General features: G+C 42.8%; 1 protein-coding gene across 4 annotated transcripts in view; it reads right to left on the reverse strand.

The window, feature by feature from the left end:
• The window catches only part of PUS7 (pseudouridine synthase 7), a 58,208-nt gene extending 36,558 nt beyond the window's left edge, over nucleotides 1-21,650 (reverse strand). For all 4 annotated transcript variants that reach the window (XM_053218603.1, XM_053218605.1, XM_053218604.1 and 1 more), the window contains exons 1-5: nucleotides 21,408-21,650; nucleotides 10,146-10,578; nucleotides 8,116-8,200; nucleotides 7,841-7,942; nucleotides 5,528-5,672 (exon numbers count right to left, since the gene is read on the reverse strand). In XM_053218603.1, the coding sequence (XP_053074578.1) occupies nucleotides 5,528-5,672; nucleotides 7,841-7,942; nucleotides 8,116-8,200; nucleotides 10,146-10,578; nucleotides 21,408-21,534 (892 nt within the window). In that variant the 5' untranslated portion in view covers nucleotides 21,535-21,650. The remainder of the gene's footprint in view (nucleotides 1-5,527; nucleotides 5,673-7,840; nucleotides 7,943-8,115; nucleotides 8,201-10,145; nucleotides 10,579-21,407) is intronic.
• Nucleotides 21,651-23,640: the final 1,990 nt, after the last annotated feature.

The following is a 23,640-nucleotide window of genomic DNA, read 5'->3' on the forward strand; positions in this document are numbered from 1 at the left end:
GTTTCCTGCAGTCAGGTACAACAACTTTACTTGAAAAAAATCATTACAGAAACAGTTCTCCAGAACTGATAAATTAAAAGGGATTTGAGATGACTTAAGAGACTCATCTATTGAATGAAATGTTCGGAACTTGTTTCTATCATTATTTGACAAGTAATCTGTATGTAAAAGACATTTTTGAGACAGGGAAAAACTGAACGTGCCCTGAGTATTAGATATTAAGAAATTATTGTTCCTTATGTTGGATGTGATACTGGTATGGGGTTTTAGGCCTTAGCTGCTAAATACATACTGAAATACTGATAAGTGAAATGAAGTGCTATGTAGAATTTTCTTTAAAACACTCCACAAGAAAAAATAAGCGGGAGGAGAAGATCAAAGAAAAACAACAGAATGTCAGTCCTGAAGATGGGTGATGGGGGTACAGTGGTTCAATACTACTTTGTGCACCCGTCTGAAAATGTCCGTAATAAAAAGTTAGCAAAAACTTGTGATAAAAATTGATGAAGTGCAAGCTATACTTTCCCTTAATGACCCCTTCAGAGCATTCACAAACAACTATAATGGTGAGAAATAAATGAAGCCACAAGGTGAAAAAGCTAAACGCTATTACACCTTGAGGGAGACCATGACAACTGAGTATGAGTTTTGGCTCACACACATGCATCTTTTATTAGCAAAACCAAGCACTGAGCATGCATACAATTATCTCCTCTGTCTAGAGCAGATACAAAGGTTCTTTTTCTAAGTGTACTCAGGATACAAAATAGCAAGCATATGTATTAATTAACTGGGAATATTTTGAATAACAGAGAAATCAACGAGTCTCAACTTATTTTGAGCAATTTGACTTTCTCAACTCTGAATCCTGAGAACTCTAAGTAGGATATGAGTAGCTTTGTAATTGAAGAGAATTTAAAATAACTTTGAGACTTTTTTTCAAGACATTCTGATTTAAAATGTGGATGCAAAAAATTCTCAGGCTGAGATCACTGGAAGCAACCTTCTGATGGTCTGATACAGCAGCATCAGTACAGCAGAAATAGAAACCAACAGCAAAAGAAACCATATTCAGGAAGATTCATGTACTGAGCTGAGATCCTCATGAATAAGGAAGGAAAAAATGTAGTTTGAGAAAGATGACCGTATGGGGTAGCCTGCAGAACATTCTTTCCTCCTTATTCGAGGCCATTTCCACGACTGCACCCCTGCTCACTGACCTTGCCAGCACCCTCAGGACCCTGCTCCACCCACTACTACTCTAACATAATTTCTGCCTGCCCACTCCCCCCTGGCTCTTTCCCTTCAGGATACCAATATGCCCACAGCTCTTCCATTTTAAAAGTCAAACCTGGGTGCTTGGGTGGCTCAGTCGGTAAGCATCTGACTTCGGCTCAGGTAATGATCTCACTCACAGTTCATGAGTTCAAGTCCTGCATCAGGTGAGCATAAGTCCCGCCTCTCTCTCTCTCCCTCTCTCGCTCTCTCTCTCTGCCTTTCATGGGATTCTCTCTCTCTGCCCTCGCTCACTTGCGCCCTCTCTCAAAAAAAAAAAAAAAAAGTCAAACCGATGCCTCCCTTTCAACCATGATGCTTTCCTTTCTTTTCCTTTCTTCTTTTCCTTACAGCCTTTTAAAAAATTATGTATATATATGTAATCTCTGCATCCAACGTGGGGCTCAAACTCACAACCCCAAGATCGGGAGCTGCATACTCCTCTGACTGAGCCAGACAGGTGTCTCTCTTTACACCTTATTTTATTAAAATAAAAAAAAATGTTTTTAAAGTTTATTTTTGAGAGAGAGACAGAGCACGACAGAGGAGGGGCAGAGAGGGAGGGAGACAGAATCCAAAGCAGGTTCCAGGCTCTGAGTTGTCAGCACAGAGCCAGAAGAGGGGCTCGAACCCATAAGCCACAAGATCATGACCTGAGCTGAAGTCAGACACTTAACCAAATGAGCCACCCAGGAGCCCCTGCTGATAGCTTATTTTAAAAAGCAGTCTGGGGGCGCCTGGATGACTCAGTCAGTTAAGTGTCCAATTCTTGGTTTTAGCTCAGGTCATGATCTCACAATTCACAAGTTCAAGCCCCACATCGGGCTCCATGCTGAACTCAGAGTCTGCTTGGGATTCTCCCTCTCCTTATCTCTGCCCCTCCCCTGCTCATGCACGCTCTTGCTCTCTCAAAATAAATAAGTAAACTTTAAAAAATAAATAAAAATAAAAAGCAATCTGTATTTATTGCCTTCTATCTCAACCCACTATGTAACCTGGTTTCCAATCTTACTCCACTAGAGCTGCTACGGTCAACGCACCAATGATTTCTATGTTGCTAAAAACCAATGGATATATTTCAGAAGTCTTATCTCACTGAACCCATCCATAATATTTTCCACTGCTCATCACTTTGGTTATTGGCAGTCACTCTTCTTGGGGATTCCATAACACCAGTCTCCCAGACAGTTTCCTTTTTATCTGTCTGGCTCTTCCTCCCGCTGGTCTCTGTGGATTCCCTGATCCAGTATCCCTGCTGGGAACCATTCATTTCCTTAAGTATGGAGAACCTCTATATAACATGCAGTGGATTTTTCCTTTTTCTTTTACTTAAGTCTTTGAAAAGAAGTTCTTAGAGGCATCTGGAATACATACTATGCTTCTCAAAATATAAATTAATTTCCCTGATTAATGATTTATAATAATTATACTTTCAGAAAAATACCATAAGTATGCTTTGGTAGGCGAATCAAACTATGCTTAGATAGGGCCCTATCTATCTGACTAGATTAACAAACAAAATAACATCTGAGTTAAAACAGCTGGTAATTTGTAGTGTTTGGGCACCATGATTTAGAATCCACCATGCCCATGTTTTAGGATGCATGGCTCTAGATGAGAAGAGTTTAGGTAAGAATATTGCAAATCTGCTAGATAATGCATGTAACAATTTATATCAGAGTGTGGTAGGAAAGGACTGCTAAAAACACTATAAACTTATCTTTGCAATGAAGCTTTAAAAGCTAATTCATTCAGGGGCACCTGGGTGGCTCAGTCGGTTAAGGATCCAACCCCCGATTTTGGTTCAGGTCATGACCTCATGAACCTCAAGCCCCACATTGGGATTCTCTCTCTCCTTCTCTCTCTGCCCCTCCTCTGTTAGCACTCTCTTTCTCAAAATAAAAAAATAAATTTATAAAAATAAGTAAAAGGTAATCGTTCAAATGCTAGGCAAGGCAGCCCAAGAAGACAAGCTGTCATTGGCACTGGATTCTGTCTACAGAAGCAAGAACAGTCTCTGGATCCTAGCTCTCTCTACTTTTCCAATGGTATTTAACTAACAAGGTACTCTCGCTGGGAGGGAGCTAGAGCTGCAAGAGGTGAACGCAGGCTCTCCAGTGCCTGGGTCTAGGAGGGGGTGGGAGACAACAGTTCAGACATCTAGTCTATCTTTGACCAAATGCCACATCTCAAGCCCAAAAGGTTTAGATCTCTTTGCAAGTGACGATCCAATGTGACCTGGTTTTGTGATTCTTTTTAAACTGGGAAATTCATATTTTACTGAAGATGTGTAAGGGCAATGGAGAAGGATGGTTTGCGTCATACATGCTCAGCAGCTCACCTGAAAAATCTGAAGGAAATTTTTTTCTTTGGGAAAGAAAAAAGGTGGGTGTGGCACAAGCTTAGAGAATGTGGATACAGACAAAATGTGAGAGGTCTGGCACCAGTCACTTGAGGGGAAAGGGTGGGAAAACCGAAAGGCCACCGTGACCTGCAAATGCCCTGAAATCCCTCCCTGCCGATCACAAAGCCTGGCATCTTCTAAGAAACACAGATCATTTCCAAGAAGCAGGAGTCTGCAGAGCAAGATTTTGCCTTTTCTTCTCGCTTTTGAAAGAGGGTGGCTGACCGATGGGGACTGCCTTTCTACAAGGGGCATTTCCCTAGCAGCCGTTCTCAGCCTGGGCTCCTTGAGACAATTAAAACTGAATGCTGCAGTAGTTAAGTCACCCTCTCTCCTCCACATCTAGAATAGTTACTAGCTATCTGCCAAGCTTGGGAGAATGCAAAAAGAGTCACTCGAATCATTCTCCATGGGGTTTAATTCTGCTGAAGAACCCTGGCTGGAAGAAAGCGTGCTAAGGTACTATCTTATACTGTGACTCAGACATCAGAGAAACACACAGTAGCCAAGCCATTTGTCTGTGGTTTGAGAGGTGATTAGCAACCTGTGCCCTCAGTTGTTCCAGAACACATCATCTCATTTTCTTTTTGGCATCTCCGGGGAAGTGACCTCCAATGTCCACCTTCTCTTCCCCAGCTGCTCAAGATTTCTGATTCCTGTGTCACTATCCAGACTGACCGAATTGACTACATAGTTTTTGCAGGCACAGCTAACTAAACTTCTCTCTGCTCCCATTTTTTTTTTTAATTTTTTTTTCAACGTTTACTTATTTTTGGGACAGAGAGAGAGACAGAGCATGAACGGGGGAGGGGCAGAGAGAGAGGGAGACACAGAATCGGAAACAGGCTCCAGGCTCTGAGCCATCAGCCCAGAGCCTGACGCGGGGCTCAAACTCCCGGACCGCGAGATCGTGACCTGGCTGAAGTCGGACGCTTAACCGACTGCACCACCCAGGCGCCTCTCTGCTCCCATTTTTTATACCCTCCCCCATTTCACTAAAATCATACTTATAAACAATTAAGGCTTCATCCACTCACAGCATTAGCCTGAGAGAATATTCACAAAGCACTAACCGCACGAAGTCTTTTGTTATGTAGTCTTGGAATTCCTCTAACAAATTTATCTAGAAACGACTCTTTACTAATAGAAGCCATCATTGGTAGGAAATGAGGGTGAGGAACTATCTTTTTCCCATTCTAATTTTCATTAGAATTATGTCTGCTGATTTGGCAGAAAAATTCTTCTTAAGATTATATTCAAGCATATATAACTGTAGAAATTCTTTTAGAGCATAAATATCAAAGAAATTCACTGACAACACACCCATTTCAAATGAATCATATACAACGAAAGATGAGCTTGGGTGGAGGGCCGCTTTGCCATGTATTCCATGTTTTTTATGTGTGAGTGAAGAAGAGACTCAGGGTTGTAAAGCAACAGCTCTTGCAATGTGCCACAGGGACTTTTTGTTCATCTGAAAGCTTTCTCTCCTCCATTAAGAATACAGAATGAGCAACGTCCTTCCATTTTCTTCTTGAATTGCTGCTGAGCCCACTCTGCTCTTCAGGGAACATATCAAATTGCGATGACTATCTCTCAGGCACCACTGTAAATGTAGCAAATCTTCACTCACATAAGAGACCTAATGCCCCTAACCAGACAGTCTGCAGGATGGTGCTGGCATCTGAAGTGATATTATTCACCTTCTTTGAAGGAATGACATGATTGATATCCTTTTCTGCATAACAGCAAAGTAGCCCCTGAACACGAACAGGCAAGGAACACGAGAAGCAGGATGCCACCCGTGACCAACAGACAGATGAAATGCCACGTCATGCACACACTTACTTGCCAGAGCCTTTTTTCCAGCTGCATGGTAGGCTACAATATATTTCTTCCCCTCTCTATCCTCTGTTTTTGTCTCTAATCCTGGAAACAGAGATTTAATCGCTTGATGGATGATGGTTCTTTTCTCTTTGGTGTCCTCAATAACCTATTAAAAACAAATCATGCTACTACTGATTGAAGAAACATTAAATGGGGAAATAACACTAATGAAGTAGTAAAATCACTAGTCAGGTTGTCAGCTATGCAAAGTAACAGAGGTACATGGGTATGATTTCAACAATCTTTTTTTTTTTTAATTATTTTTTAACATTTATTTATTTTTGAGAGATACACACAGAGTGCAAGGTGGGGAGGGCTGAGAGAGAAAGGGAGACACAGAATCCGAAGTAGGCTCCAGGCTCCGAACAGTCAGCACAGAGCCCGATGCTGGGCTTGAACTCACGAACCAAGAGATCATGACCTGAGCCGAAGTCGGACGCTTAACCAACTGAGCCACCCAGGCGCCCCTTCAACAATCTTTTAGAGCTTCATAATACCGCACATCTTAAGAGCCTGTTTATAGGGCATGACTCTCTGCCAGGCACTATACCAGGAACTTCAGAATCATTGTCTTAGTTAATCCTTATCATCTCCCTACCATGCTACCAGTATACCCACTTGGAGATCAGGAAAACGAGGTTAAGAGAAGGACCTAAGGTTGTACAGCTGGAGGGCAGCAGAGCCACGTGTACAGTGCAGGCTGTGACTCCAGAGCCACCCATCACAGATACCCCTGCTCAGGGACTCTGCTGGGCGAACACCTCAGGGCTCACAGATGGAAATGGAGGCAAGCCGTGCCTTTCAGGATATCAGAAACTCAACTCCCTTGAATAGTCCAATCTACACTGCCTCACAATGAATCCTATTCCATACTGGACTATTTTATAATGGTGTTCTCATATATTTGTTCGTAATAAAAAAAAAAAAATCAACATCAAAAAATGTAAACTTATTATGTAAGGAACTGTTGCTCAATTTTTGAATGTGTCTCACACTAAGAAATACATTTCACATCTGGAGTCAACAGTCAGAAATATATACATGCACCTGCCTTACTAAAAATCTAGAGGGGTACCGGGGTGGCGCAGTCATTAAGCATCTGACTCTTCATTCTGGCTCAGGTCATGATCTCACGGTTCATGAGTTTGAGCCCTGAATCAGGCTACGTGCTGACAGCACAGAGCCTGCTTCAGATCCTCTCTTTGCCCCTCCCCTGCTCATGCTCTCAATCTCAAAATAATACATTTTTTAAAAATTTAAAAAAATCTTACAAAATAATATTTATCCTTAATGCATATAATACACTGTTATTTTCTATTTAATTTATTGCACTTAAACAAATGTCGGGGGACACCTGGATGGCTCAGTTAGTTAAGCATGTGACTCTCGATGTCGCCTCAGGTCATGATTTCACAGTTGGTGGGACTGAACCACCCTCAGTCGCTTCTAATTTCACCTGTTTCTGCACCTGTTTAAGTTTCTACCAGATTTAAAATTACAAACATGGCTCACATAATTCTACTGGACATCACTGAGAAGAATAAAATTTTCCTAACAAAAGCTTTTGAAAAAACATCTACTAGCCCATTTAGTAGCTGAGCTCTCCTTTTCTTCAATAGCAGAAGCTGAGTCAAGTTGAGCAAAATGTTCCCTTACTTCTTTCCCAACTCCTCTCCCTCCAAGACCCACTTGACAGCCAGAGGCTGCTGGAGGGAGAGCCAGGGCCAGGGCCTATTAGGCCACACATCTGTTAGATGGTGGCAGTCCTTTGGCTACAGACACTGTGACAGAATAGTCACTTTGTGGTTTGAACAACACATTTCTTTCTTTCTTTCTTTTTTTTTTTTAATATTTATTTTTGAGAGAGAAAAAGAGAGACAGACAGTCAAAGAATCTGAAGCAGGCTCCAGGCTCTGAGCTGTTGGCACAGAGCCCAACGCGGGGCTTGAACTCATGGACCGCAAGATCATGACCTGAGCTGAAGTTGCACATTTAACTGACTGAGCCACCCAGGTGCCCCATGGAACAACGCATTTCTTTTCTGACTTGTGGTCATATAAAATTTTCTTACGACGTAACATTTTTTTGCTATAGTATGTCTGGATACTGGTTATTTGCCACTGATCAAAACATTTTTAGGGTAATGCTCTTTTACATCAAATAGGGCAAAGTCATCATTTCGTCAACTACTGTAATTTTTCTAATAGATGCTTATAGACTTTACCCAAAAAGAAGCAATGAAAATCCTGAAATGTATGTTTTTGTGCTATTTACCTCAATGGCAACACTAGTTTCCTTATTTTTAAAAAGCTGGAGCTCTTCTAAACGCTGCTTTTCTTCAGCTGTCAAAACCGTAAATACGTCTTCCGTTGGATCCTTGAAAATAATGAAACTCCCAGTGAGTCACACACAGAACTCAAAGCTGTTACAGCTCTATAGTTCTGGATCTCTTGGAAATGCTAAGTCAATGCTGTTAGAGTTCTATAGTTCTGGATCTCTCGGAAGTGCTGTTTTATAGGGAAAGTGGCTTGTCAGAGAGCTGCTCTCACCTCCTCATCCACGGGGACAGACAAGTCATCCAAATGGCTGATGCGTCCGTCTTTTCCTATTTCATGAACAACAAAGTCGGAGTATCTGATGAAAAGAAAACACAAACTTTCAAAGCATTAACATTTTGCTTCTGATTAATTTTAGGAGGAAGTTTATCAACATTAAGCTTCATGGTTATATGAAAATTTTTTTTAATTTTGGGGGTTTTTTTTGAGACAGCATACTTGCGAGCAGGGGAGGGGGCAGATGGGGGTAGGGGGGAGAGGTAGAGGGAAGGGGGGGAGAGAGAGAGAAAGAGAGAGAGAGAATTGCTACATGGAGCTTGACCCCACAACCCTGGGATCATGACCTGAACTGAAACCAAGGGTCAGATGCTTAAGTGACTAAGCCATCCAGGAGCCCCAAAACAGGAATTTTTTTTTTTTTTAATTCTTCATTACTAAGTTCATGTGCAGTTTTTTTTTTTCTGGTTTCTTAAAGAATGCTACGCCACAGCTTGCATTCTTCACACAGAACGTAAAGACCCTCTGAGCTTTAGAATATTCTTTCAGAGAAATGCATAAATCAAAGCTTATTACCCTATTGATTATATAAACAGTCCATACTAAAGTGAATCATAAACTATGGCATGGTTAATTGAATCAGAACCCCGTTGGGGCGCCTGGGTGACTCAGTCAAGTCAGTTGAAAAGCAGACTTTGGCTCAGGTCATAATCTCAAGGTTCGTGAGTTCAAGCCTGGTGCTTTGCGCTGACAGTACAGGGTTGCTTTGGATTATCTGCCCACCCTCTCCCTGCCCCTCCCCCCCAATATAAACATTAAAAAAATATATATCACAACCCAGTATATCTACTATGAACCAACCTGAAGCTTGCCTTTATGCTAAATATTCTACACACATTATTTAAAACCTTCTCAAAAACCACAAGGTAGTATTAGGAACCATTTTTTGGATAAGGATACTATGTAACTAGTCTAGATTCATACCCAGATCCTTCTGGCTCCAAAGACTACCTTCTTTCTACTGTAGATGTGGCACATTCAGCTGGAAGAGTTAAGGATTTAAGATTTTAGGACCAATTCAAGAGAAAACTTAAAACCATTTAAAACAATTTATTTTAAAGAAGTGAACAACACTCATTTACATATTAGCAAGGCTTGACACAAAAATTATTTTTTATTTACTCATTTGATCTTGAAATGGCTTCATCTGCTCATTTAGACAGCTCTCCTCCATCCTAATTCCTTCATGATCGTCAATAAACCATTCTTGGGGACAGAAAGTTAAATAGAACATATTGGTGATGGAGATGTGGGGGGCGGTGGGGGGGGTAGAGACACAGAATCTGAAGCAGGTTCTAGGCTCCAAGCTGTCAGCACAGAGCCCGATGCGGGGCTCAAACTCACAAACTGTGAGATCATGACCTGAGCCAAAGTCAGACACTTAACCAAGTGAGCCACCCAGGCGCCCCTTGCTAATTTCTTTCTAAAGAACAAATAGAATGCCAAATTATGGAGAGAGCCCAATGTCCATTGACTGAAGAACATTTACAGAAGATGTGGTAGATATACACAAGAGAATATTACTTAGCCATCAAAAAGAATGAAATCTTGCCACTTCCAATGACAATACACTGTGGATGGAGCTACAATGTATTACACTAAGCAAAATAAATCAACCAGAGAAAGGCAAATACCATATGATTTCACTCCTATGTGGAATTTAAGACACAAAACAGAAGAACAAAAGAGTGGGGGGAGAGAAGAGAGGGAAACAAAACACAAGAGACTCTTCATGATAGAGAACTGAGGACTGATGGAGGGAGGTGGGTGGAGGGGTGGGCTAGATGGGTGAAGGGTACTAAGGAGGGCACTTGTTACAATGAGCACTCGGTGTTGTATGTAAGTGATGAATCACTGAATTCTACTCCTGAAACCAATACCATACTGTATGTTAACTATAATTTAAGTAAATAAAAAACAGAAAAACAAATAGAACAAAAATAACTTTACATGTAAGTGAAACATACCTTTCTTTCAAGATGCCTGAGAATCCCTGATGAGAACTTACAAACTTGGTGATGCCAACGTCAAGTTCAGTGAGGCCGTGCTTCATCATGTCTGCAAAACTCTCAGCTTCCTCCTCCTCCTCACCCTCCTCAGAGAGGCCATCTTCCTCCTCCTCTTCCTCTTCTTCCAACTGCACATCAGAATTCTTTGTACCCTCTCTGGCACTCACAGCCTCAGGTGGCTCAGGCACGTTGACCCCACTGGGTGGAGAGACATGCTCCAGCTCGCTCTGACTTTTGGTCAGACAATGGTCCAAGATCTTCTGTCTTTTTGCCTCCTCAGCTGGGGCCACCCTGTCATTGTCTTCAACAGCAACAGACCCACGTTTCAGCGACACACCAGTCACTTCTGTCATCTCCATTTTTAAGGCTCCAAGAAAACATTTAAGAGAACCTTTTAGGAAGGAAGAGAGCGCAGGAAGTAACAATCACTTCCTTAAAGTGGGTTTCAGCAAACAGAGGCACAGTTAACTTTGTTCCTAGGGTTCTAAAACTCATCTATTAAAATAATTTTTCCTGATGCTGATGTATATATTTGGTGGCATAGAAAAATGGCACAACACTTCTGCATAGAATTTGAGAGTATGCCTCAAAAAAAACTTTAAAAAATGTATGCCCTTTGACCCAGAAATACTACTTTCAGGGTGTATCTTAAAATAACTGAAGTGCTTACAATTTTAGGTTTAAGGATACTCATTTCAGTACTTTTACATTAACAAAAAACTAAGAAAAACGATGCCTGCGTCTGTAAATTAAACAATACAATGAAACAATATGAACAGAAGCTGGGAAGGATGGTTTCTTCTAGCACAGAATATGGGTGGTTGGGCACAGCAGGGAGACGTGCTGGTTTTAGTGAATACCGTAGTTGATCACTTGAACTTTGTTTCATGTAGATTATTCTTTAAAAAAAAACAAACCTGATTAAATAAAAATAGTGTATAAATACACTTGACAGGAACGCATACTAGTATCATATTAAAAAAAAAAAGCAAGGGGGATGTGAAGTTGTTTAATGGGTTATAAAGTTTCAGTTTTGCAAGATTAGAAAGAGTTCTGCATATTGGTTTCACTACAGTATGAATGTACTTAACGCTACTGAACTGTATGCTTAAAAGTGGAGATGATGCTACGTGTTATGTGCATTTTGCCACAATTTAAACAATACAGACTATCGTGTAAGCAACCCACACACAATGTAATGAGGGAAAGTCTAAGAAGCCATACACACCTCCCAGGACTGGGCGGCTTGCCAGAGGGGTAACATGTGGCAGTCAAAATAAATACATTTATCTAATTTGACCTTACTTGGTGCTCTTGGTAAATTAAGGATAAAAGTTTTCCTACATTAATTATATACGGAGGTGCTATAATTAAAATGCTAATGAACTTACTAAGCATACTCATAAAAGAACATAAATGAGCAGAAAACTAACATTCTAAGGTTCTCCAAAGCCTAGTTAACAAGAAACCCAACTACAGAAGCATCTACAACAGAATAATAACAATGAGCTAAAGTTTAAGAATCCACATTTGAGGGGCGCCTGGGTGGCGCAGTCGGTTGAGCGTCCGACTTCAGCCAGGTCACGATTTCGCGGTCCGGGAATTCGAGCCCCGCGTCAGGCTCTGGGCTGGTGGCTCAGAGCCTGGAGCCTGTTTCCGATTCTGTGTCTCCCTCTCTCTCTGCCCCTCCCCCGTTCATGCTCTGTCTCTCTCTGTCCCAAAAATAAATAAACGTTGAAAAAAAAAAAAAAAGAATCCATATTTGAAAGGTGCCTGGCTGGCTCAGTCAGTGGAACACGTGACTCTCTTGATCTTGGGGTCATCAGTTTCAGGCCCATCTAGATATAACTTAAAAAAAAAAAATCCACATTTGATCTTGGCTCACTGTCAACAATCTAGAATGGAAAGAAAATGTAAAGAAGAATGCAAATACATGCACAAAATGAAAGAAAAAGGGATGATGACTACAAAAAAAATGGGAGAAAAGGTACAGAAAGATGCCAGTAAAACCAATTTCCTTTGAAAGACAAAAAAATTAAATAAAGAAAATGGAAGAAACCAAGAATCTGGAACAGAAGTAGACCACAACTATACAAAAATTACCTCTAATTCAATTAGGAAAGCATTTATTCTCTATTTGTTCTAAGCAAGGTCAAGTAAGAAAAAGAATGGTTTATGAAATGCTGGTGCTATTCATGCTCACTTTCTATCAACAAGGCTGCCCTCACAGAGCCTGCGCGCCAATGTGGGAGACACAAAGGGTGCAGGTCACTCGGGAACTACAGGAACAAAGACCTCAGAGGGCACTGCCAGTGAGGGTGTCAGAGAAGACACCTTTCCTTATGGCAGACCAGAAACGAACACCTGAGCCTGGCTGTGAGGAGCGGGTGAGGTCACAGAACGCGGGGAGGAGGCTGTTTGGGGGGGATGGTTGGGCATGTGCAGAGGCGTGGGAGCCCAAGTAGGGTAAAACACACAACGGGCGAGTCTGGAGGTAAAGCTAGCGAGTGGGCAGATGCTAGACCAGCAGAATGGAGGGGATTCCATCCTGAAAACCAAACCACCACTAGACTCGTGAGTTAGAAAGGTGTCGCAGTGCCTCTTTGAAGAGAAACAGGGGTTAGATAGAAGATTCGGTGAGAGGGTACAGCTGAGGGTCACTTGGCTGTCTCAGTTGGAAGAGTGCGTGACTCTTGATCTCGGGGCTGTGAATTTGAACCCCACATTGGGTGTAGAGATCACTAAAAAAAAGAAAACTTAAAAAAGAGGGTATGACCAAAATTGAGTCAAGAAATTAGTATAACATGATCTAAGACTGAGACAAGGGTGACAGAAACAAAGTTTGGATTCAGGGACATTTAGGAGGTGGTGGGAACAGGACTGGATGACAAATGTGGGCAAAAAGAGGAAATACCCTAGGATGACTCAGGTGTTCTGCCTTAGGGATCTCAGAGGACAGGGGAGCTCTTCCTAACACGGAACCCCAGAAGAGAAGCAGGGAGTAGGAAGACAAGCCCACTTATGGTCCTGAGGTGTCACAGGTACCTGGGAACATCCGGAAGCCAGTCACTACATTGTGTTACACATACTCTCAACCCCAAACGTGCAATGGCGTCCCAGCTGGCATGCCAGGGTCCACTAGGAGATCCTGATACCTTTCCACGCCTGAACTCTCAGCAGGGAGGAAAGCACAGCCAATGACAACCACATCAGTATCGTGGCTCAGGGACTTTGCTGTCAGCACATGTCTACCTCCTTCCCAGAATGCAGAGAATTCATCAAGCTCCTTTTTAACAACTGATGGTCATAAGCCACATCAATTACTTCCTCTGCAGAAATGTCTGCTCCATCCTGCTTTGACACTGCCCATCATCCAGCAACCTGTACCATTATCTTCCACACACCTGCAACAACTCAGGCCCAGTCCCAATGAGTTCCTGCTTCCAGTCTGACTGCTCATGAGCTCTCTCCAATGGGAAGTCCTCCACACCTGTCTAAGATCACCCCTGGCCTCATCAGTCCTTCAAGGCTCATCTGAAGGCCATGAGTCCTGACTGCTGTGCCTTCCTCTCTACTAATTCCGTCTTCCCATTTCACCTCCCTTCATCTGCACTACCATGTGGGCACCTGGGTACCATACTTTTCTCCTGCCATTTTCTAGCTGTCCGTCGAAGTAAATTAATTTCTCCAAGCCCCTGTTCTTCATCTGTAGAATGGGAATGACATGTGTATCACAAGACTGCCGCGAAGATTAAATGAAATGATAAACACTATATCCTGGTTAGATATAGTAGGAACAAAATAAGCTAGTCCCCTTTCCCCCCTCAAGAAGTCTGCAGATTTTTTGAGGACATTATTTCTTTTATACATGCCATAGAATTCAGAGTGGTATAACAGCCTTCTATAGACATTTTGTAGATTTCTTGGAACAGGTGCTGAAACTGTTCCCCACCTGTAGAGATCAAAGTCACACTAAGTAGCAAATGCCTAATGAAATAGTGGACCTGGACAAGCACCACGAATGGCCCACTAACATACATGACAGGCAGGCACTGCACGTCCCTGAAAGCACATGCTGTGAAGTATTCTGACTGAAACTCTATGTCTAATTGGTAGTTTCGACAGCACACAGAGTCAGAAGATGTTAACCACCACCATGGGGAAGCAATCAGCAACATTCTGAATGTGGGAAACTCTACCAGGACAAAGACAGTTCCCTCAACTAATAAAAAGCAAGGGGAAAAAGAGGGAGGGGAACTTACATATAAACCTACAAAGAAATGCAACGAGTGGATCCTTCTTCAAACAAGTCAACTATTTAAAAAAAGCATTTAGAAAAGTATTTGATGGCTGTAGCAACTTCTTACTCCACATGTCTCCGGAGGCAAGGGAAACAAAAGCAAAAATGAACTATTGGGACCTCATCAAAATAAAAAGCTTTTGCACAGTGAAGGAAATAATCAGTAAAACTAAAAGGCAACCGACAGAATGGGAGAAGATATTTGCAAATGACATATCACAAAAAGGGTTAGCATCCAAAATCTATAAAGAACTTATCAAACTCAATACCTAAAAAACAAGTAATCCAGTGAAGAAATGGGCAAAAGACATGAATAGACACTTCTCCAAAGAAGACATCCAGATGGCCAACTGACACATGAAAAAATGCTTAACATCACTCATCATCAGGGAAATACAAATCAAAACCACAATGAGAGGGGTGCCTGGGTGACTCAGTGGGTTAAGCGTCTGACTTCAGCTCAGGTCATGATCTCATGGTTTGTGAGTTCAAGCCCTGCTTTGGGCTCTGTGCTGTCAGTTCAGAGCCTGGAGCTTGCTTCGGATTCTGTGTCTCCCTCTCTCTCTGCTCCTCCCCCGCTCACACTCTGTTTCTCAAAAAAGGAATAAACGTTAAAAAAAAATTAAAAATAAATTTAAAAAACCACAATGAGATACCACTTCACACCTGTCAGAATGACTAATATTAACAACTCAGGCAATAACAGATGTTTGTGAGGATGCACAGAAAGAGGATCTCTTGTGCACTGTTGTTGGGAATGCAAACTGGTGCAGCCACTCTAGAAAACAGTGTGGAGGTTCCTCAAAAAATTGAAAATGGAACTACACTACGACCCAGCAATTGCACTACTAGGTATTTATCCAAGGGATACAGGTGTGCTGTTTCTAAGGGGCACATGCACCCCAATGCTTATAGCAGCACTATTGACAATAGCCCAAGTATGGAAAGAGCCCAAATATCCCTCGATGGATGAATGGACAAAGAAGATGTGGTATACATATACAATGGAGTATTACTCAGCAATCAAAAAGAATGAAATCTTGCCATTTGCAACTACGTGGATGGAACTAGAGGGTATTATGCTAAGTGAAATTTGTCAGTGAAAGACAAATATATGACTTCACTCATATGAGGACTTTAAGATACAAAACAGATGAACATAAGGGAAGGGAAGCAAAAATAATATAAAAAACAGGGAGCAGGACAAAACGTAAGAGACTTTTAAATATGGAGAACACAAAGGGTTGCTGGAAGTGTTGCAGGAGGGGGGATGGGCTACGTGGTCAGGGGCATTAAGGAATCTACGCCTGAAATCATTGTTGCACTCACTACACGCTAACTAACTTGGATGTAAATTTTAAAAAACAAATGAGTAAGCATTTGAGATCATTAGGGATGCAAAATACTGGGAATATTTGATGACATCAAGGTAGTACTGTTAACTTTTAAAGGTACAATTATGTTACTGTGGTTACATTTAAAAACAGAATCCTTATGTTTTAGACACACTAACAAATATTTATGGTTGAAAAGTTATGAAGTCTGGAATTTGGCTTCAAAATAATTTACCAGTGGTGAATGGAAGTGGAGGGGGTACAGATTTGAAACCAGGTTCATAATTATTGAAACTGAGTGATGGGAACATGGGGAGGTTATCACATCTTCTACGGTAAGCTTTTTATTACAAAAAATTTCAAACATATGAAGTATAAAAAGATACACAAACTATTGTGTTCTGATCAACCACTATTTTACCCTTTCTTCTGTTCTGCTCTCTCTCATCACGTGTTCTTCAAACAGGTCCCAAGATACCGTCTCTCCACTGTCACTTTTTTTTAATAATTAAAAAAAAAATCTGATGTGCAGGCCTGATGCGGGGCTCAAACTCACAAACCATGAAATCATGACCTGAGCCAGTCATTTAACTGACTGAGCCACCCAAGTGCCCGTCTCCACCTTCACTTCTTCAAGTTCCCCAAACCTCCACATCTGTTAGCCACCACTCAACACTCTTGCTCACTGGTGCTGCTTCATGATCCGTGCTAAACCCCAACCAAGTATCAAACCTACTGTCTAGGTCTGTGCTTCTGGATGCTGCTAGAGAAAACCACAGCAGGTGAGGGGGTTTCCCCTCTTAAACAGCCATCCCTACTCTCATGGCCATGCCTGGTCAGTACAGTCTTCTTCAAGTCCTGCTTGCGGGCCTCCTCTGACAGATGTCTACCCCTCTTTCCAGCATATGCACTAGACCACTCATTATAACCATTCCCTTAAATAAGACAACCCTCCTAAAAGTCCAGCCATTCTAACACTCACTCCTAAGCGCTGCACTTCATCCCCTTAACAAATACCTACTGTGCACCCTGCGCTAGGCGGTATTCCAGGCACTGCGAAAAGACACTGCAGCAAATCAAATCAACGCCCCGCCAGTGTGCAGCTGACGTTTAGTGAAAGATCTGGCTTCTGCCTCCCACATACCAATGAAGTGTTTTGTTGTTTTTTTTTTTAAAGTTCAGCGATGGCTTCCTTGTGCCAAAACCATAGTCATTCAAGCCTGGCTCTAATTGACATCTTTTCCCAACTGGACACAGTTTGCCACTTTCCTTCCTTGAAACTCTTTCTACCCCTTTTTTCCTGCCTCTTGAGGTACTCTTTTCCCCTCCTTCTCTGCTGCTGCTTAAATTTGGGCATCTCTAGGTTCCTACCCCAGTCTTGTTCCCTTCTCACTCACATTTTCCTAGCCAAGACCCATCTCTGACTTCCCAGTTTGCTTGGGAAGTCCAAAGCAATAGCTGTCAAGCTGAGCAATTGCAGAGGGCACCCAGTGAGCTCATTCAAGCCTCTCCTCCACCCTATGGCTCCGGGTTCATTAGCATTGCCAGATATCGGTGTCTTACTCCAGCTGACCCAGCTAGGAAGAGCTGAATCAAATGCTCAAATTCAACATGCCCTAAATTGATCTCATCATCTCCCACCACCAACACACATTATACCTCCCAACTCAGGGAACGTTGCCACCAACTACCAGTCACCTAAGTCAGGACATGGTCATCACCCAACTCCTTGCTCTCCGCTGCGCCCACATCAGTAATTTCATGAATAAAATCCTGAAAAGTTTCAAACAGCACTGTTATGCCTAACATCCCTGGCATGAGAATATTAGCAGATCACACATATGAATATCACACACTGGTTTCGACCCGATCTAGGTTCTGCCATTTATGAGTGGGCCACTTACCCTCTCTAAGCTTTCTTTCTCTGCAAAGCTGAAAAATGATGAGTTGCTCAAAGGTCTGTAATAGCTGTTCCTATTCAACTACTGGTCATTAATATTTATTATGGATGGTTTGTACAGCAGAACTGTATTGCTGAGTCTGGGGAAAAAACAAAGCTTCTTAGGCTTCTTTTGTTCTCTGGGCTAATGATTAAACACGGGTTTCTTCCTTCAAATACCATTTAATTTTAAGAGTCCCTCAAAGCACTGCCAACAGCACCAAATAAACAGGCCTTTAATATTTTTGAGCAGTCTTTTCTCGATATTTGTGGACACTTGCCTAATCTCTTTTCCTTGTTATATTTAACTTACAAGACAAGCTCATTAACTAATCTCACTTTTGTGTTTCAAATGAAATTACAAATACTTTCCATTTGCTTTAACTAATAACCCTATCATACACATTAATTATTAAAATATACATGGTACCAATGATTATAAGTCACTTAATATGTATTTTAATAAGTTCTTTCAGTGGGCCTAGAAACTGAGAACATATTTACTGGAACAGCTGTTCAAACTTCTGGACTAGGAGAGACAGAGCTCAAATTAGCATTGTTTTCATGAGCAAGAAGTATATAAAAGGGAAGACTAAAATGCAGTATGATTTTTTTTAAGGTTTATTTATTAGAGAAAGACAGAGACAGAGCAAGCGGGAAGACAGACAGAGGGAAAGAGAATCCCAAGCAGGCTCTGCACTGGCAGTGCAGAGCCTGATGTGGGGCTCGAACTCACAAAACCAGGAGATCGTGACCTGAGCCGAAACCATGAGTCAGACATTTAACTGACTAAGCCACCCAGGTGCTCCTGCAATCTAATTTTTAAATGAGGGGAGGGAGCGAGCAGATCCTGTGAACATTGAAGATGCTGGGAAGAATTCAATCAGAAAAATAAACCACTCAGGATGCCCCGGTGTGATTTCCCTAAGAAAAAGTTTTGCATTCAGGAAAATCCAAATATACATATTCAAGCATGCTACCTCAAAGCTGAAATGACTGGCTTTTTAAAAAGGGGAGGAAGGGTAGAGAGTACAGCTTTATGAGTTTTTTAAATGTTATTAAAAAAAAAAGTTTTTAAAGAGATACTATGCTGCACAAATACACTATTCAAAATAGTAATCAGTCAAGTAATATAGACCACACCACCACCAAGAAGAGAATCTACTGATACTTACCTGTGAACTTCAAAGTCCTATGCAATTTTTTGAAGGGAATACTAAAAAAATGGGTTTTGTTTCTTTTATACTCCAAATGACCCAACTGACATTAGGAATATTACAATTTTATCAATATTTTAAAATCTTTTTCATTAAGATACTAAATTCACCAATAAGCTCTCTTTACATCCACAACAACAAAAGTTTAACATTTTCAAAATTGTAATACAACACCGATAATCCCTTAACATTATTTCTGTAAAATGAACATCTAAAGCCATATTAGTCTTAGTCCTATCTATATTTCAAAATACAACTTCCACTTTTTTTAAAAAATTTTTTTAATGTTTTATTTATTTTTGAGACAGAGAGACAGAACATGAACAGGGGAGGGGCAGAGAGAGAGAGGGAGACACAGAATCCGAAACAGGCTCCAGGCTCTGAGCTGTCAGCACAGAGCCTGATGCAGGGCTTGAACTCACAGACCGCGAGATCATGACCTGAGCCGAAGTCAGACGCTCAACCGACTGAGCCACCCAGGCGCCCCTTTAAATACTTCTATCCTCCAGCCTCTGCAAACTGTCTACAACCCCTCTAGCTCACTACAAAGAGCACTTTCTGGGGCGCCTGGGTGGCTCTGTTGGTTGAGCGTCTGACTTTGTTAGGCTCAGGTCATGATCTCACAGTCTGTGAGTTTGAGCCCCGCATCCGGCTCTGTCATGGAGCCCGCTTCAGACTCTGTGTCTCCCCCTCTCTCTGCCCCTCTCCTGCTTGTGCTCTGCCTCTCAAAAAGTAAAATAAACGTTAAAAAAAAAATACACACACACACACACACACACATATAATAAAGAGCACTTTCTTCAGGGCAGAGCACACTCTACATTCTAATATGCAAAATCATTAAGTCCATTAGATTTGTTCATCCCACAAATATGTGAGTACCCCTTATGAGTCTGGCACTATCTTAGGCACTGGGGAAAAGGGGCAATTTCTTGTCCTCTTTGAGTTTATATTTATTATTTTTTTTTAATTTTTTTAACGTTTATTTATTTTTGAGACAGAGAGAGACAGAGCATGAACAGGGGAGGGGCAGAGAGAGAGGGTGACACAGAATCGGAAGCAGGCTCCAGGCTCTGAGCCATCAGCCCAGAGCCCGACGCGGGACTCAAACTCAGGGACCGCGAGATCGTGACCTGAGCTTAAGTCGGACACTTAACCGAGCCATCCAGGTGCCCCAGAGTTTATATTTATTTAAGGAAGTATCAACGAAAACAATAATAATCTCAGAGACATACACCCGTAAGAGCTACAAATAAAGCAGAGTAAAGGGAAGGGGAGAAAGAACTATAGACATGAAAAGATGTGTATGGGGAGAGTTCCAGACAGCAGGACCAGCACAGGTAAAGGAACTGAAACAGGAGAAAACTTAAGTCAACGGACCAGCTGGACTGCAGTATCTCTCTCCTACTTGGGGTCAATATACCTTTTATTAATACTTGCATCGCCTCAGCCTCTACCAAAAGATGTTCAAAAGGAGCTGTTAAATGATTAAACAAAATTATCGCCTATTCATCCCCTTTTCACTATGACTGTACGGCCTATTTTTGACAGATCCCTCAATTGCCAAGGTATCCCCAAGGGAACGGAATATGACTGCACAGACGACTGGAGACTTGAAACAAAAGCCCTTGGTAATCCAAGATTTTTGAAATGAAAAAAAAAAAAAAAAAGTGGCCTGACAACGGGATTAAATATCTGGCAAACGAAACTCTCTCCAAACCCTACTTCTTGGCAGGCACTAATAACCCAGGCAATTAGGATGTACTTCTAAACCTCTCAGTGCAGGGCTGGCGGTAAGGACTCGGCGTAGATGAGTTTCAACATGCACAGCAGCACCTCCAAACATCCACTCATTAAACACGGACCCGGTGGAGAGCTGGAGAAAACACTCCTGGTCCCCAACCTGTTGGCTCCTACTCTGGGAAACGTACAAAAATAAGCATTCAGCTGGGTGCTTGCCTGGCTTGCAGTAGCCTCGCAGTTAAGTAGTGATGGGTGAAAACGAGGACGAGAGAAAGCACGTGGGCGTTACCCTGCAGAAGACCGGCCCCGCGATATACCGAGGCTGTAAGGGCCCCGGGATAGAGGCCGGTTTTCTCTTTGGCGAGGAGAGGAGTTTAGGGAGCTCCCGGGGCAAAGAAAGGGAGGAGGGGCTGGGAACGGGGGGCGGCCAGCGCCACAGGGAGGCGGGAGGGCACTGCGCCCCCTGCCGATCGGCCCCGTAAGGGGGGGCGGGGCTGGCACCGCGGGAGGAGGACCGCCAGGCTCCAGCCGCGCTTCCGCGGGCACGGCCAGTAATGGAGGCGCCGTGGGCAAGCCGTGCGCTCACGCCGCGGCCGGGACGCCTTCCCAGGCCGCACTGCCCCTCCGGGCGGGGCCCTGAGGCCGGGCCGTGGAGCCCGGGTGGCTGCGGCGAGGCCGCGCACTTACCCGGGGCCTGGGAGCGCGGGCGCGGCCCGGGCCGGGCGGCGAGGGGGCGGGCGCGCTGCTCTGGGCGCAGGAGGGCGGCGGCGACGAGGGCCACTCGGAAGAGCCAGCTGCGAGGGCGCCCCGGCATAGGCAACGCCGTCAGCGCCTTCAGCCCCTGGGGCCCGGAGCGCGCGGGTGCACTAGCCGGCCGCGGAGCTCTCACACGTGCTGCGCAGCGACGCGCCGCCGCTAATCTGCCCCACCCTCGGGGCGGGGCCCGCCCTCAGCCGCCGGCCCCGCCTCCGCGCGGGCCCGGAGAAACGAGGCCCCGCCCCTCTCCGCCGCCCAGTGACCCAGTGGCCTCTGCCTGGAGGAAGCTCTTTGGTTCACTGCGGCTTTGCCAGCTCACGGCGGCGGGAGCCTGTCCAGGCCCTGGGCAAACAGTGATTTCTCCAGGGCCCGGGCAAACAGGGATTTCATCGTGCACCAAAGAGTCCTTCAGACAGTCTTTAGGACTTCTAAAGTGGCCGTGGCCATGGCCTTAACGAATGCTTCACGTATTTTAATAAAGGTTTCTTCCACATGGTTATGGCCATTTTGTGTTGCCCCCCCCACATGCGGCTAGTTTAAGGAAAAGAATAACTTTAGGGAATATATTGTTCTATATATTATTCCTTCAAGTGCAGGGGATCCGAGAGAAGCATTTTTCCACTTCTTCGATTTACCCCTCCTGCTTGACGGCTCCTCAATAGGATAGGCTCCAGAAAAACACTGATCATAGCAAGTTTGTGCTTCTGTGTGAAGAAAAATAAAATCCATATTCCTTCCATGCTCTTCAAGTAGCACACGTTTCGCGACCAAATTCTGGCCTCTAATAGTTTTTGCACTATTTTGCCAAATTTCAATCCTCAGTGAAACACCTATATATTATTTCAAGTCCTTTAATTGCTATTAGACTTGGTTTTTTAAATTGTGGTAAAGTACATGCAACATAAAATTTATCACTTTAATCATTTTGAAGTGTACATTCAGTGGCGTTAAGTACATTCACAATGTTGTACAACCATCACCAACATCCATCTCCAGAAGGCTTTTCACCTTGCAAAGCTGAAACTCTGTCCAGGAAGTAGCAAATTCCCAGTCTCCCCACCTCCTAGCCCTGGGAACCACTATTCTACTCTTCTCTCTGTGAATTTTACAGTTGTAGGTAACTCCTATAAGTGGAATCATATAGCCATATGTCCCTTTGTGACTGCCTTATTTCCTTAATGTTCATCCATTAAGGATGCAACACGTGTTGCAGCATGTGGCAGAATTTCCTTCCTATCTAAGGCTGAATAATATTCCATTACATATATATAGCACGTTTTGTTCCCCTATTATCAGTTGAGTTGCTTCGGCCTTTGGGCTATTGTGAATAATGCTGCTATGAACACGGGTGCTCCAATATCTATTTGAGACCTTGCTTTCAATTTCTTGGGGTATATACCCAGAAGTGGTATTGTTGTATATTAATTCTATTTTCAATTTTTTGAACAACCCCACTTTGTTTCCTATAGTAGTGGTAGACTTGTTTTTAAAATCTGGGTTTACATTATCCATACTCAGTATGGATAATTCACTCAGACTGGTAGGATTCTATACTGTCTTTCTCTGAGATCAGTCACCTCAGTTGAGGACAGTTTTCTGTCCCTAATCCAGGTATAATCACATGTCCTGGGCTGTGGCTAATTCATAGGTTAATGTCCCAATGACAGCAACTGCACATATGTTTACCACAGACACAGTAAAAATTCAATCCTAAACTTTAAATTTTTGTATACTTTAAAAATTATCTTCTCTGAGGCCGAACGCCTCATAAATGCATATGGAAGGAAAGAACATTCACATTCCTTTGGCTGTTAGCTAGCTAGATCCATGATCAAAACTTACTGCATTTTATCCTGAACCGCCTCAGACAAGGTCCAAGTGAAACATGCATTTTTAGTTTTCGGTTTTTCAAAATGACAGCCCTTTATTGGCTTTTATAGTTAAAATAATACAGAAGTGTTCAAAGCCTGTCCCAAATTCCAACTCCCTCTAATAATCATTTAACAATTTAATGTTCTCCTTGACTTTCAAATTACATCCTAACATGTATGTTATGTATAATATTCGGGATCCTGCTTTTAATCCACACCAGCACTATGGACTGGTAAGGGCCCAAAACATACACTGTATCTCTTGTTTCATCCTTATTATTGCCTACTATTCT

This window comes from Acinonyx jubatus, chromosome A2, assembly GCF_027475565.1.
Source record: "Acinonyx jubatus isolate Ajub_Pintada_27869175 chromosome A2, VMU_Ajub_asm_v1.0, whole genome shotgun sequence".
NCBI classification, from domain to species: Eukaryota; Metazoa; Chordata; class Mammalia; order Carnivora; family Felidae; genus Acinonyx; species Acinonyx jubatus.